Source organism: Sitophilus oryzae, unplaced genomic scaffold (assembly GCF_002938485.1).
Source record: "Sitophilus oryzae breed Bouriz unplaced genomic scaffold, Soryzae_2.0 scaffold_1625_pilon_pilon, whole genome shotgun sequence".
Lineage (NCBI taxonomy): Eukaryota > Metazoa > Arthropoda > Insecta > Coleoptera > Curculionidae > Sitophilus > Sitophilus oryzae.
In genome coordinates this window covers 1788293-1803890 of record NW_022146309.1, presented here as the reverse complement: position 1 = coordinate 1803890, position 15598 = coordinate 1788293, and the positions used below count along the sequence as shown (strand labels likewise).

At 32.6% G+C, this 15598-nt stretch overlaps 1 protein-coding gene across 1 annotated transcript in view; it reads left to right on the top strand.

Annotated features, from left to right (window-relative positions):
* Positions 1–295: 295 nt before the first annotated feature.
* The window catches only part of LOC115880552 (mitotic checkpoint serine/threonine-protein kinase BUB1 beta-like), a 110351-nt gene continuing 95048 nt past the window's right edge, over positions 296–15598 (top strand). The window contains exons 1-3 of the mRNA XM_030897782.1: positions 296–721; positions 774–978; positions 8361–8585. Coding sequence (XP_030753642.1) covers positions 594–721; positions 774–978; positions 8361–8585 — 558 coding nt within the window. The 5' untranslated portion in view covers positions 296–593. The remainder of the gene's footprint in view (positions 722–773; positions 979–8360; positions 8586–15598) is intronic.

Genomic DNA, 15598 nt, shown 5'->3' with positions numbered 1-15598 from the left:
TATATTCTGTGAGGAGCGTGAGGAGAATGAACATGAAACGTGCACAGAAATTTATCTTAGTAAATGTGCGCGTTCAGGAAACACAGTGGCTATCAGACCGCTGGGAATTTTGCTCAGCGGCTGACCGTTTCTGTGTGTAAAAATCCTCTTATAACACACTTGAAAGGCACCGCCGTTCAGTGAAATTTCTGATTTGTATCTGTTCTGTGGTTAAAATATAGAACGTATCGAACATTCTTAATGCATCGCCTTTTTTGCACATTTCTACACAGCTGGTAAAATTACTTGTCATTTAGGGATTTTACTTTAAATGTTGGACAAACTTCCTGGAAACATCTTTTTGAAACTCTCAGCCATTTTTTTCGTTAAACACAAAACAAGAGTAACCAAAGGTAAACCTCAGCAAACTATGGTTACAGTATTTACTTGGAAGTACGAGAAATAAGCTGAAATGTATCGTGTTAACTAAATATTGCCAGTTTTGTGTCAAATAAGTTCTTTGATACAGATAACTTCAGAAAGGATAATCCTGTTTATTGATGCTATCTTTGACAGTTTAAATTTGTAATGTCAAAGTGTTGACCGTGTTGACGATGGAGTTTGATTACAGCAAAGAAAATATTCAACCTCTTAGGAGAGGTAGAAATGCACAGCAATTAGAAATGGCCCTACAGGCCCAAACAAATCAGGAATATCAAATGCAACTGTTACAACAAAAAGAGTAAGTGGACTTGGAATTATATTTGGTCATGCTAAGCTTTTTAACATTCTAGAGAATATGAACAATTAATAAGTAACTACGAGGGAAATGATCCCTTAGAAAATTACTACAACTATATTATATGGATTGAGGAGAGTTATCCTAAAAGTGGCCATGAAGGAAATTGTATAGCATTACTAGAACATTGTCTTGGAATATTTGAAAATGATACTAGATATACAAATGATAGAAGGTTTTGCAAACTGTGGATCAAATATGTGAGTTGTAATCAGAATCTTGAAAACTTACATTTTTGTTATTTATCTAATGTATTTAAGTATAATAATCATAGGCTACAATTTAGCTCAGAGCTAAGGCAATGGGAATAACTAAGCCTCTGGATTTATAAACTCGGGAGTTGAGGTTCAGTTGCCGTTCAAAATGTTCAACACTAAGAAATGAACGCGCGCATTTATAAAGTCAGTTGGGTGAGAAGTTGGCAGTTCATTTTACGTTCAGCGGAGTTCAAAGATGGTCAATGTTTATGTCGGTAGTTGTGGGCAGTTGGCGACCGCTGGCGACGTTCGGCGACAGCCAATGAATAAGCGCCTGTCGATCACGTGAAGCACAGTATGCCGATGCATTGGAAAATGACCCTTATTGTTGTTTCATTATTTCTGTTAATGTAATGTTTATATTTTGCGTAATCGTGGATTACTGTGTTTGAACTTTGACAAATACCAAAAGTATTTTTAAATCGAAAGAAAAACGTTCAAAATTTTCACAATTCCAAACCTAACCTACAACCGAAACTGACAGTTTATAAATGCAAAAATATTGAACCTCAACTGCCGCGAACATCCAACTGCAACTGAACCTCAACTGAACGCCAACTTCCGAGTTTATAAATCCAGCTTAAATAAAGAGGTTCTAAAATATGTACCCAAAAAAGCTTTTCATGTAATTACAATATTTTTATTGTTATTTTGGTACAATAAAAAATATATGTTTTTATACAATATACGCTATTGTAGAATATAACAATGACAAGTCTTTTGTCATTTTAATAACATAGTTTTGTAATTATATTTCAGTTCTAATTATATTAATTATTATAATCAGATTTTAATATTTGGTATCGATTGAAACAAAAATATGCATTCTTCTTTTATCACTTTCTGCATATGTCTTCTTTTGAACTGAAAATAGTCATCTTGTTGATGAAACTAAAAATATTAAAAAACTAAAAGTACATAAAGTACATTTAACAAAAAGATATTTTTCATGACATACCAATGTTACTGGGTATTTGTATGGCAGATTATGTAGATTTTCTGCTACTTGAGCTCACTACTGAAGGACTTAGGTAAGCGCGTTATTGTTAACATATTGTGATAGATATATTTTGATATACATACCAAATCCAGCTTATCTATCATTATATATATACTAGTTGAAGCCTGGCGCATCCGCCACGACATCAGGAAAAAAAAATATGTACTTTTTATTTTTTTTAATTAAATGAAAAAAAAATCCGGCGAAGACGGTTTTTAGAAGAGCCAATTAGCTATCTTTTAGTAAAAAAATGTGGGAATTCTAGTTTCTTGGGAGGAACTAGTTCCTTAGTTCTAGTTCCTTCAGAGGAATAATTCCTTGAACTAGGTCTTTAGTTCACAATAGTTCCCGACTAACATTGACATCTCCGTTTCTTGCTAATGGGTTTCGTTGTCAGTCAGAACTATTCACAGTATGATCTGTATAATTTTTATAATGTACGAAATATAACGAAACGTGTAATTGCGTACGTTAAAAACTTATAGGTAAGTTTTATTACAGATAAAAAAAAATTAAAAAAGAAACTCAAATCAGAGTTTATAAAACTATATCACAAATCAATTGGAGCAAATAATACGAAAATTTTACGAAAAATAGAATTTTTCATCACTTCGAGCTTTTTGTTTTTGTCTAAAAATTCAGAATATCTACTTCGTTTTATAAGATATTTCATTTTTTTAATTTTAGAGACCTAAAGTGAAGCATTTCCATAAAATATTCAAAGAACAAACTAAAAATCAAAAACAGTATCCACGACAATTTTCAGTGGTAATTACGCCGGCTATGGCAATAGACAAGGCCGAATCCATCGTCGTCGCCTTGTATTATAATATAGATATTATCTCGGATCTGCCGACTGAATAGATTCCCGTGAACTAGTCTTTTAATTAGTTCCTCTCAGTCCTATCGGTCCGGGACAGGTAACATACGGCTGGCACTCCCCACTCTTGGGGGGTGCAGCTCCAGCATCGGGCTGCGATCGCGCTGGCGGAAACGTACGTAAACTAGTCTTTTATTTTGTCCCTCTATATCCGGCTCCGATAATATACGGCTGGCATTCTCCACTAATGCCTACCATCGGGCTACGATCGCGCAGGCCGATCCGTACGTAAATTAGTCTTTTATTTAGTTCCTCTAGGTCCGGATCCGATAAAATACAGCTGGAACTCCCCACTCATGCCTAGCATCGGGCTACGATCGTGCTGGCCGATCCGTCGCCCTCGCATATTATATATCCCAGAATAGGTCCTGAGGGACTAGTTCTTTGAAAAAACTGGGAACTAGTTCCTTTCATTCGGGGTCGGATTAGTTCATTGGAACTAGTTCGTTCACAAACTACACAACTCTAAGGCCGGCCGCACTTTAGATGCGAATTTGTATCGCACGAACCGTATCGATAGTCAAACTCCGTCAAACAGCAGTGTTTCGGTGACATTGTTATAAATATCGCACTCGTGGAGTCCTCTTTGGAGCGCAATGAATCTGTATCTTCAAGATAATTCTCTTCTATGGAGACTGCGGCGGCGTCGCACAGTGGTTCAGATTGCCAAAAAGTGGCGCATAGGATATTTTTAATTTTATTACAAATTCTAGACTTATTAGGTTTAATGGCGGATTTATTAACATGACAAAGATAGTCCAAGGGATAATTTAAAACATAATTTAGACTATGTTTGTTTAGTATAAAAATATTAAAAAAGAGGGATTTTCTATGAATTTTATTCAAAAATTATGGTTTTTAAAAAGGTTTGAAAAATGCTTCGAACCTAGTCAAAAAAAGAATACCCATTAGGTTATCTGGTCTAAATTAAAGAAAAAAACATAAATTGCAATATGCGTTAAATGGAGCGGAGTCTTTAAACTCATTTTCTTCATGACATGATTCACCACCACTTTCAGCTAGTTCCTCTTCACTATCTGATTGACAATAATATTCTGTTGCCATATGAGTGTCATCTGCGGGTAAATATTATTCTGGAAATTCAAAGCCTAGTTCTTCTGGAATTTTTTTTTCTTTCTCTGGAAATTCAAAGCCTAGTTGGACTGCTTTTGCCGTCTCATTTTTATGTTCCTTCCTTAAATTAGAAACTGTAGCATATGCCAAAACTTCCGAGGTGTAAGAATCTCTAATTTCTAGAAATAAATTGATTTTTAATCTTTGCCATTAATTAAAAGCAATAATGCAAAATTTGCAGCATTATGTAAATAAAAAAATATGTTTTTTTCTGTAAGATATGATAAATTAATTCCTTGGCAACCTTTGGTCTCTTTATTTTTTTGGGACTTGGACAATTCTGAAAAAAAAATTCTTCTTGAAGAGCCAGAGTCATCAAAAGATTGATTCTCTTCCATTTGAAGTAAATTTTTATTCAGCCAGAGACAATTGTTGGAAATAAAACTGCTCCAAGTATAATTACATGTGCTCCACTTTTCTGACCATTTATTAACAAAATTTTCAATTTGCTTTTTTTTCGATAATATGTTAGAAATATTATTGTCACACAAAAATGAAATAATTTCATCAATAATATAAGCTTCTGACCTATTATTAAAATCCATTTTCAAAAACCTCTCACATTGATCTGCGGCTTATTGTTCCTAAAAATAAAAGGAATAAAGTACGGGAGGAACATGTGAGTCTCTATAGTTACACTTTTACCACTCCAGAGTTACTCAAAAAGTATTAGTATAATAATTTAACAAATTATCCATGGAACAAAAATCAGACTACTGGTCAACTTAAAATTCTAATTATAAATCATCTACCTCTGGGTCTCTTGGGGTAAGATACTTGTGGTAAATTAAACTTGGTATAATACCTTTTAAAAATTATAAAATACAGAAGCGGAGATCTGCGGAGTTCTAATGATACGCAGTTTCAAAGTTTTTTTTCCAAAAAAAACCCTCTGCTATGTTTGTGGTAACTACTAGCTTCATAAAAATATATTTAAGTTAATAAAATTCTCTTAAAAAGCACTTACCTTGGTCTTTAAAATCCATTATAATTTAATTTATTTCCAAGTTTCTGAACTAAGAACCAAAATATATTAGCAACACTAAACCATTATCAGCAAATAACTGATATATTTAAACTACAAAATCTAACAAAAACAACATTCCTCTACGCTTTTTTATTACGATTAAAAAGTGGATCGTGATAAATTTGAATAAATGGACCCATCATCTGTTGAAAATAATATCATTGTTGAAATTTTCGAAATTTTTTTCTTAACCCCTATGCGTCGATTTTTTTGAATCTTAACTAATGTGCGTCGTCGCTATCGTAGAAGAGAATGGGTTCGGTAAAAAGAAATGAATTCGGTGAATTTCATCACATTATGGAAGACTTATTTATTGATCCTTTACTTTTTCATGGTTATGTACGCATGAAGAAAGAAACTTTTGATTATATTCTATATAATACACGAATATACGTTATACCCTGCTGGTAAGCGAACCTTTGGGTCGGCGTTTACATGTATAGGAGTGAGTCGTTATGGCAATCTAGTAAGTCGGAGTGTAAGTAAGGATCACTGACCGTTATCAAGTGTAAACTTGAGTTTACATTTTTTTATTGTGTCCCCCTTTCTTGAGTTATAACTCATCACACAGTCCCAGGGACTTGACAAAAGCCAGTATCTGTTTTACAGTTTTACAGAGGGTAGTTCTCAGCACCAGGATTTCTACTTGCAGGATGCTAGGGTAGGTGCCCATTGGTACGGAGTTTGGTATGGATTATTTAGTTCTCAGCCCAAATGCTTCGATCCCTGTTCCTGCATTGGTTTTGAAATCATCAGTATACCAAGTTATGGTATGGTCTTTTAACTGCTGAGCAAACTTTCTCTCTTCCAATTATTTTTATTGCTCAATACTACATTGAGGTGTTTTTCAAAGTTGTACATTCTTGGTATGTTATCCATTGGGAGTTGGAGGTGTGGTATTTCCTTTTTGAAGGTGTTCCAAACCCCTGAGTTGACTGTTCCCCCAGTACCGTTTCCGTCAATAACCATTCCAATCATTGTCGCATTTGCATATCTACCGATGTTAATGTGCAGTGGTTTTAGGTCTAGAATGACCTCCATTGCTGAGCTGCCTCTATTGCTCCATCGGGAGTCGGAGGAGTTGTATTTCCTTTTTGTGGGTCTGATATTTCCTAATGACGACACAGCCAACTGTAAAGATATACAGGGTTGTTCACCACATACGACACGGAGTATTGTAGCGAAACGATGAGATTTTTACAAATTGTAAGTTTTGGGTTCGATGAAGGACTATTAGAGGTACAATTTAAAAATAATTTTACAAGATACAGAGTGTCCCAAATAAGTAAAAAATATCAAAGTTGTATTTTTTTAAATGGAACACCCTGTATATTATTACATTTTTAGTTTCTACGATTAAAATAAAGGTAAATTTGCTTAAGGTTTATTATACTTAAACCTTACCGTTTTTGAAATATTTTCAATTTTGTGAAATTGCAGTAAAAATTTTAAGGCTTCATTTCTCCAAGGGTATCAAAGTTTTTAATACTAAATATTTACTGAAGTTTATATACTGATCAGTTATTGTGTTGCAATAATAACAATAATACTACCTTATACAGAGTGTCTAAAAAATTATTTTAAATAATTATTAGCTTCAAACGGCAATAACTTGTTTAATTTAAATGGAACACCCTGTATATTTTACGAGAATCAGATGCACAATTTAATTGTCTATCAAATTATATTATACCATTTTTTACCTATCTCTTTAAGTTTCCGTAGAAAATGCATTTTCTTGTAATTTAGAACTTATTTATCAATATACCCATGGACTATTGACATTTTAGATTATTTTTAAAGATGTACCAAATTTTAAAGAGTACAGATACTAATATTGTCGATATAATTCGTTTATTTCATTAAAAAATAAAAAAACTGTTTAAATATTTGTTAAAGAGGATCAATTAATATGATTCCAGTATTCAAACTACATTAACTGACTGTTTGCGTTGATTAATAATAATTGCTCCAAATACTAAAAAACTGAATTTTGTATGGGCATTAGACAGTGTGATAAAAAGTAACACCTTAAAAATGATATTTCATTTTTTAATAAATGCTTATTTATAACAACAGAGACTTTAATTTGATAACTTATTATTATATTGATTTCTGACTCAAATCCACATTTATTTATAATAATTTATTAACGAACACAATTAAGTATGTAATTAATTAGTATATGGGCGGAAATAATGGTGTTATATTTAATTAATGGTATTCTCTTTTATAAAGATTTAAATAGTTTTCTTTTTGCATACAAATGGGCTAGTAATATTATCGTTTTGCTAAAAACGATAATATTACTAGTCTGTACATTTTTTACATTTGTTGCTTTAAAAACAATCTAAAATGTCAATATTCCATAGATATATTGATAAATGAGGTCTAAATTATAAGAAAATGCATTTTCTACGAAAACTTGAAGGGATAGGTAAAAAATGGTATAATACAATTTGATAGACAATTTAATTGTGCATCTGATTCTCCTAAAATATACAGGGCATTCCATTTAAATTAAAGAAGTTATTGCTGTTTGAAGCTAATAATTATTTAAAATAAATTTTTAGACACTCTGTATAAGGTAGTATTATTTTTATTATTGCAACACAATAACTGATCAATAAATAAACTTCATTAAATATTTAGTATTAAAAACATTGATACCCTGGGAGAAATGAAGCTTTAAAATTTTTACTGCAATTTCACAAAATTGAAAATATTTCAAAAACGGTAAGGTTTAAGTATAATAAACCTTAATCAAATTTACCTTTATTTTAATCGTAGAAACTAAAAATGTAATAATATTAAATTATTATATAATATTTTTTATTTATTTGGGACACTCTGTATCTTGTAAAAATATTTTTAAATTGTAGCTCTAATAGTCCTTCAACGAACCCCAAAATAATAACGAACCCCATTAATATCTTACCGCTACTTTACGACAAGTCGTATTTATATATTCTGCGCTGTGCTCGTCGTTTTGTGGAAATACCCAAGCTCACCTGATGATGGGGTAGGGCCCCGAAACCGGTAGTGAGAGCAGGTTGACGAACCACATTATGACGAACACAGCGTGGAATTAATTTCTATATTAGCAGTTCAAGGCAAGAAACAGTTATATAATGTTATTCTTTTATATATAATATTGGGTTTTTATCTACCACCATCTACGCATTAAAAAAAATCATTTGTACTTACTGGGACTTTATTTATTTCATTTTAAGTAATTTAATATGCCAATGGTACATTTCTCTAAATTTAATAAAACTTTTTAGATTGATATGTTCCCAAATCCTTTAGAGTTATACTTAATGATGAAATCAAAAAACCTTTGTACTGGCTGCGCTGATTTTTATAAAGCTTGGGCGTATTATTATGAAGCTGTTGGAGATTTTCAAAAAGCAAACAATGTTTTTGAGGAAGGAAAGAAAAATTTGGCACAACCTTATGAAGATTTAGAAATTGCCCATAAAAATTTAATAACAGCAGCTGGAGAACATGTAAGTATTTCTTTATAATTTAACCTTATTATCATTTAATTAAAAAAAAATGGCGCCGGAAGGCACGTATAGCCGCCCATACTAAAATATGTTAACAAAAAGTTGGTAGGCAATTCTTTTAATTTCAAAGTAAAGGAATTTTCCAATTTTTTTTATCTCAAAAACTGCGATTTTGACTGATTTTGATGTTATTTCAAATTTTGTTGCAAATATTATTCCTAATCTTAAATTGAAAACCGCGTTTCGCTAGCTACTGTAATTTTGGAGTAACGATTTTTTAAAATTTTAACCCCTCCCATACCTCCTTACCAACCCCCATCCCCACCAAAAACTAATGGCCAGATTCTCTGGTGCCACAGTATTTTTTGTACCAAATTTGGTTAAAATCGGTTTAGCGGTTTTTGAGTTATCGTGTTACAGACGGACAGACAGACAGACACCATGAAAATATTTTGTATTTAGGTCATTTGTGACCCAAATAACTCATTTTGAGTGAAATTAAAAAAACTTTTTTTTTGCCGATCTTAATAGCCTACCATACCTATTGGTATGGTCGGCTAAAATGTTATGCAATAATTTACAAGAACTTGGAAGGGTATGATATAAGTTCGCTTATTCAGTACCCCCAGCTATCTAACTTATCTTACGCGTATATTAGATAGTGCAGTAGTTAAAACACCAGTCTTAAAGTCTGGGCCCGATATCTGTAACTTAGTTCTAATTTTAACTAGCCATTAGGGCTCGAACACGCTGACGACCAGGTCGCACAAATTAATCGCCATTAAATCAAGTCATTAAATCAAATGTTACCGCGCACACACTACCGTCTTGGCCGTCCGTTGGTCGTTGTAATTTTCTGCCGCTTGTTGCCGGTTTTCTTCCAAATTAATAATTTTTCAGATGAAATCCCTCAAATTCAACGCACAATATTTTATTTACTATAAGATATAGTGTTTTAGTGTAGTTTTTGCACACGTGCAGAAAATCCAAAGAAATAGTATACAGACTGGATCAAAGGGAAACTTAAATCTATAGTCTGTCCAACGAGAAGATCCTTGACAGTGATAGATGTGTCTGTCATTTTAATTTCAAAGTAGTTTATTTTATTTTACAAAGAAATAAGTTGGCACAGCTGGAACGCATAGCAGGAAATATTTAAAATTTGATTGACAAGATGACAAGTGATTACTTCAAAATATGGTGAAAAAACTGTATAAAACTGAAAAAATGTAATCGAGTTATTTTATTTAATAAAAACGGTATGTGTTAATACAAAACAAACAAGAACAAGACACTACATACCAAAAAAAATATAAAATAGAACTATTATTTACTTTCAAGCTTTATATGAAACTACCCGCATTTTGTAATATTCCACAGGAATAAATAAAAACAACATAGGTAAATAAAACAAACTATTTTATTAACACCTACCAAATTTTATACCTTAAAAGTTGATTAATTAACTTTAATCTTAATTTTTTTAAACCAGTACCTTTTTGACATTATTTTTCTGCAGTATTAAAATCCATTATTTACCTATCGTGTGATGTCGATATTTTACAGCTACTCCAGTTTTTAGTATATGTTTAGTTTGATCCTTCTACCATATACGAGATGCACTTATCTACGACGAAATGGTATACAAACTTTATCGATGGCAACTTCATTGGTGTATAAGACTTTCTGCCTGGGCAGCGAGTATTAACCATAAACTGTGCTCTGGGTCTACAGTTAATTTTCAGTCGATTTTTTCCCTCCACTTGACTTCAGAAGACACAAAAAACACACGTAATAATACGAATCAAAAATGCATCATCTTCCAAAACGCAGGGCATTTAACAAAAGTTGACACAAAATTATAACCTATAATTTGGCAAGACTTTGACAAGCGTCAAAAATGACAAAAATCTAAAGGCGAGTTCATACGCATCGGCGTCCGTTTGTCGTTCATCATTCCGTCAAACCAATAAAATTGAAATACGATCTGTCATTTTTTAAATAAACCAATAAAACTGGTTAAAAACAACAACATTCCGTCAAACCAATAAAATTGAAATACGATCTGTCATTTTTTAAATAAACCAATAAAACTGGTTAAAAACAACAAGACACGACGCATGACGGATTTATATTTAAACGTATCCATAGATAACTTAAAAATTATTAGAAACTTTTTTTAGTAAAATAAATAGATTGGTATGGAACGTCATCTGCTTTTCTTCTGTCATCGTCTGTCGAAATCTTACCTGTGAAAAAAAACAGAGTATAGTCCCTTTTTTATCAAGGGTCGATTCTAGTAAAAATTCAAAACATTTTTATATGACATACTCTATTTATGGTTGGTATGATACTTGTTATTATACCTTCGAGTTTCGATGTTAAAAAATAAAAAAATCATATTTAAAGTTTTTCTACAACCACTTATTTTTTTATTAAATTATTTTTTTTTAATTGTATTGTAGTCAAGTACAAGGGAGGACAACTGTATTTTAAATATTATATTTAATTTAACGTTTTTCACACAGGGTCCAGTAGACTATATTTCTACTAAGTACATTATTTAAAAAAAATAAGAGTAAAAGTAACTTAAACATTCATAAAAATAGAAGTATTTACTGTTGTAGATTCTCAGTAACAATAAAAAAGAGGAATTTATATTGTAAACATTGAAATAATTGGAAGCTAAACTTTTGTTGTAGATTCTCAGTAACAATAAAAAGAGGAATTTTTATTGTAAACATTGAAATAATTGGAGCTAAACTTTCTACCTGTATATTTAGAGCCAGTGTCTGACGACCTTTTACGATGGCCCTAATATGTTTTTTACTTCTAAAGTCGATAAGGGCCATCAGTAGAAGTTCAAATCAGTAGAAAAAAGAAACAGAATATCTCCCTTTTTGTCGGTCGCGCGTACACAATGCTTTTTGTTCGGCCTATTTGTTCTGCTTGTTCGTGCGCGCTCTGTTCGTTCGGGCTAAAATGCTCAAGTCTGGACGCACCTTTAGGAACAATACTGTTTTTGTCCTTTATTGATATAATGCTGAAAATCTCACCAGTTACATGTCTCACTCTACACATATTAAATTACATAGACGTAGGATGTAGAATATTCTGTTATGAAACGACTGATGGAATAGCAGGCATCGCGGATTTGAAAAACATGGAAATAACGACGTTATTGTGTAGTTGGGGTTGGAGATTTTACTTACTCCATTTACCACACCAGTATTTATTAACGAAAAATCCAAGAATATTTTAAATGCATTGTTTAATATTAGAACATTTAATAAGCTCATGAATAGCAACTTCGCTTTTTAGTTAACTCGGATATTTTAACATTTTTGAAACATAATTCTTTCTGAAACAATAACTTTAATTGGTAAAATGTAAAGAAACGTTAGATCTGACAACTCTGTTGAAACTGGTCGTTCATCTGGCCGCAGCTATAAACGCAATACATCCGGCCAGCCCACGGCCAGGTCGTTGCGACCTGGTCGTCAGTGAGTTTAAACCTGGATTAAAAATCCAGGTAACTAGACTAAAAGTCTTGGCCGAGATCGAGGGAAAAAGAAATTCTCGGCTGAGAACGACACCGAGACCGAGATACGATGCAATATTTATTCAATAGTTTATTATATCAAAATAAAAACACTAAATCACCACAATACACCAAAACACTTTTACTTTTACACTGGACGCGCGTTTCGCTAACCATGTTAGCATCATCAGCAGATGATTATAAACTGAACATAACAGTTTATAATCAGTGTAAAAGTAAAAGTGTTTTGGTGTATTGTGGTGATTTAGTGTTTTTATTTTGCTGTGTAATACCAAAGGTTCCAACCCTCAACTGTAATAATTTTAAGTTTATTATATGAAAAAAACATCTGATAATAATGTAATAAAAACGTTATTTTCAAGCAGAAAAGGTTTTATTGAGATTTAATACTATAAAAATTTTTTTAGCCTATGTTATAGGCTAAAATATATATAATTTACACAGCTTTTGATTTTTAAATGGTACGCTCGGTATATTTCTAATTTCTTCTTCAAGTGTCATGTTCCTAGGGAATGTTGACGACTGCCATGTTAACAATATCTCTGTATAGCTCTCGATCTTGCCCTACATGGAGTAATTCATCTGCGCTCAAGCCTGTCCATTGCCGCAAATTCCTCAACCATAAAAGCCTCTTGCGTGGCTGTTTCTACTTTATTCGATAGAAAATGACACTCTGAATAGAATAACATATCATAATATATCAACTTTTGACATTTTCGCTTAAAAAAAATCGTATTTTAAATTTCAATCTAGAGTGGACCTGTCTTAAAAATACTAATTTTTTATAGAACCAGCCTTAGAAAAGTAGATTTGATCGTCTAATGTTTTTCGTGTCTTAGCCTGGCCAGTTAACAGATGCCCGAATTGTATTTTTAATAATATCTCAATTTTTTCAAATGGAACAAGGGTAGCTCATTAGCATTTTGAAAAAAGCATCTTTTACAAATAATTTGATACCACACACTAGGTATTTCGAGTCAAAATATCATTATGAACCGCAACCGTTACAATTTCAAATAAACCATATGCGAAAATAAACCATATGTCATTCTATTTAGAGTGTCATTTTCTATCGAATAAAGTAGAAATATACCGAGGGTGCCATTTAAAAATCAAAAGTTGTAGTCATTTCCGGTGAAACAGAAAGTGACCAAAACAATAGAATACGTCAATCAATCCTAATTTATGTCATATACTAACATATCAAATCTCGTATTTTTATCTGAAAAATAAAAAAGTTATAGGGGTGAGCAACTTTTGAGACGCACCCGGTATAAGACAAGACTTTTGCTTTTTCAATAGTAGGCGTTTATCCATTAAAAGTGTTAAACCTAGCTACTACAGTGTAGGCTTTTAGGTTTAGTAGGCAGTTTTAGGTTTACCTCTTAAAAAAAGGATTATAAAACCTCCCAACTAGCAAATATAGTTCCCAGTCCTTTTTAAAATGTCACTGCCCCTAAAGTATAGTTCCTAGACCCAATCTGCCACTTAAAATGTTACTCTATAAGGAATAGTCACTTTGAAGTATATTTCGAGAGTGACCGGTTAGTCCCTACCTACCATAAAAGTGGAAAATAAACACCCCGATTACAAGTCGCAAACATGTAATTTAAAGAAGTGGTTGGAACTACCCGAATCTTCGAATATGACACCATAAAAGACCAAAAACTTTATAGTAACTTTTCAAAGTAGGGGTTACCAACAAGTGCTACCATAATGCCTCCATTAAGTTTTTGTTACTTTATAGTAACAATTTAAGTTACGGGGTAGTCGCGGCCACAACACCTAGTTACTTCTAATTTATAGTAGCATTGAAAGTAGCAAAATGGTTACTGCTACCTTCCTAGGTCACTATAAAGTAGCCGTCGCACATCCATTGCCACTAAAAAGTCACGGGGGTCAAAAACGGCTACTTTATAGTGACCGTAACTTAATATACCCTAATAAATATAATTGCGTCAGATTGCATAGTGTGCTGCTCTGTTTTAATGTTTTCTTTTACTTGCTTTTAAGCTGTATTAAAATTTTGTAAAATCCCTAAGGTGAATAAAAAGAAATTTAGAATATCTAGTACTTTCTATCGAAGAATTAAACAAAATGAATCACTGCGAGCCGATGCATCAACATCAGAAACAAAAACTACATCTTTCTATAGTCCTACTGATGAACATCATAAATCAGTTAGTGACTGAGACATTTTTGAAGCTGTTTCTGTAGATGAGTGTAGTGTTAGTTCATCTGAAACTGAATCTCAGAGGAGAACTAATTTGAGAACCAATAACAATATGAAACAAGAGCTAAAAGAGTGGGCGTTAAAATACTCTATACCTCTTGTAGCTCTGAATAATATAGAAACACTTATAATAGAAAATGCACAATAAATAAAAAATAACTTCAAAGGACAAGGCGGAACGTTATAGTGGCACCAATGGAATGTATAGTCGCCACCACCACGATCAGTGTAGCAACGCTCCAATTAAGTGGTAATTTGGTGGCGCAGGGAACATTCTTGGAAAAATCACTTTATGGTTCCAAAGAATCGTTGACCATGTAGTTCCAAAAAAGTTATTGTTTCTATAAAGTCGCCTTTGGATAGCTACAATTGTCACTTTATCAATCCGAAGATTTTAAAGGTTCAAACGGGTAGGGTTGGCCTAATATGTTATTGTTCCCGGTACTTTGTGGAAGCATATGGGACTATACAGTATTTTTCGGATTAAACGGCCATATTTTTTTCATGAATTTTTAGACGAACAGCCAAATGGCTCAAACATTATGCGTTTTTAAGCTAAATATACCTAGATTAAAGCTTTTTTCTTTAGTTATTTTGTTATTTCTGACGGTGGACTAATATTTTAAAATTTGACCCCGGTTTCAAGCAAATTATTATTATTTTTTAATTACAAACATGAGTTTTTATTGCAAATAATATAATAATTTGAAATATTTTGAGAGGCGCTCGAAAATTTTGTTATATAAACCCACTATTTTATTCAGTAAAGTTGATTGCGTTCTAGAATTTACCTAAAAAAGGCGTTAAAATCGCACGGTAAATAACAAATTAAATAACGAAAAAATAATAATGGCTTCCATATTATTTTCCATCATGACATTTATTTTTATGAAATGTGAAATTGCATGAAGAGGTCGCTGCGAATAAAGTTCAACAGTTTAACGAAAGTTCCACATGTCGGTGGCTAACACTTGGCTGCCACGAACCCGCGACTAGGCAGTTTCGTAACGGATAAGTCGCATTCACCAGTAGGCTACTTTATAGTAACACATCATAGTAACTCTTTTAGTGGCAAAAACTACCCAAGACACTACCCGGCTACTCAAAATCTTTCCCCATTTTGGTCGCAGTTACTTAGCCGCTACGAATATACGACGTAGCCGCCGATGGTAACCGCCCACTTTGTAGTGGCTTTGATAGTGGCAGTTACGTATCTGC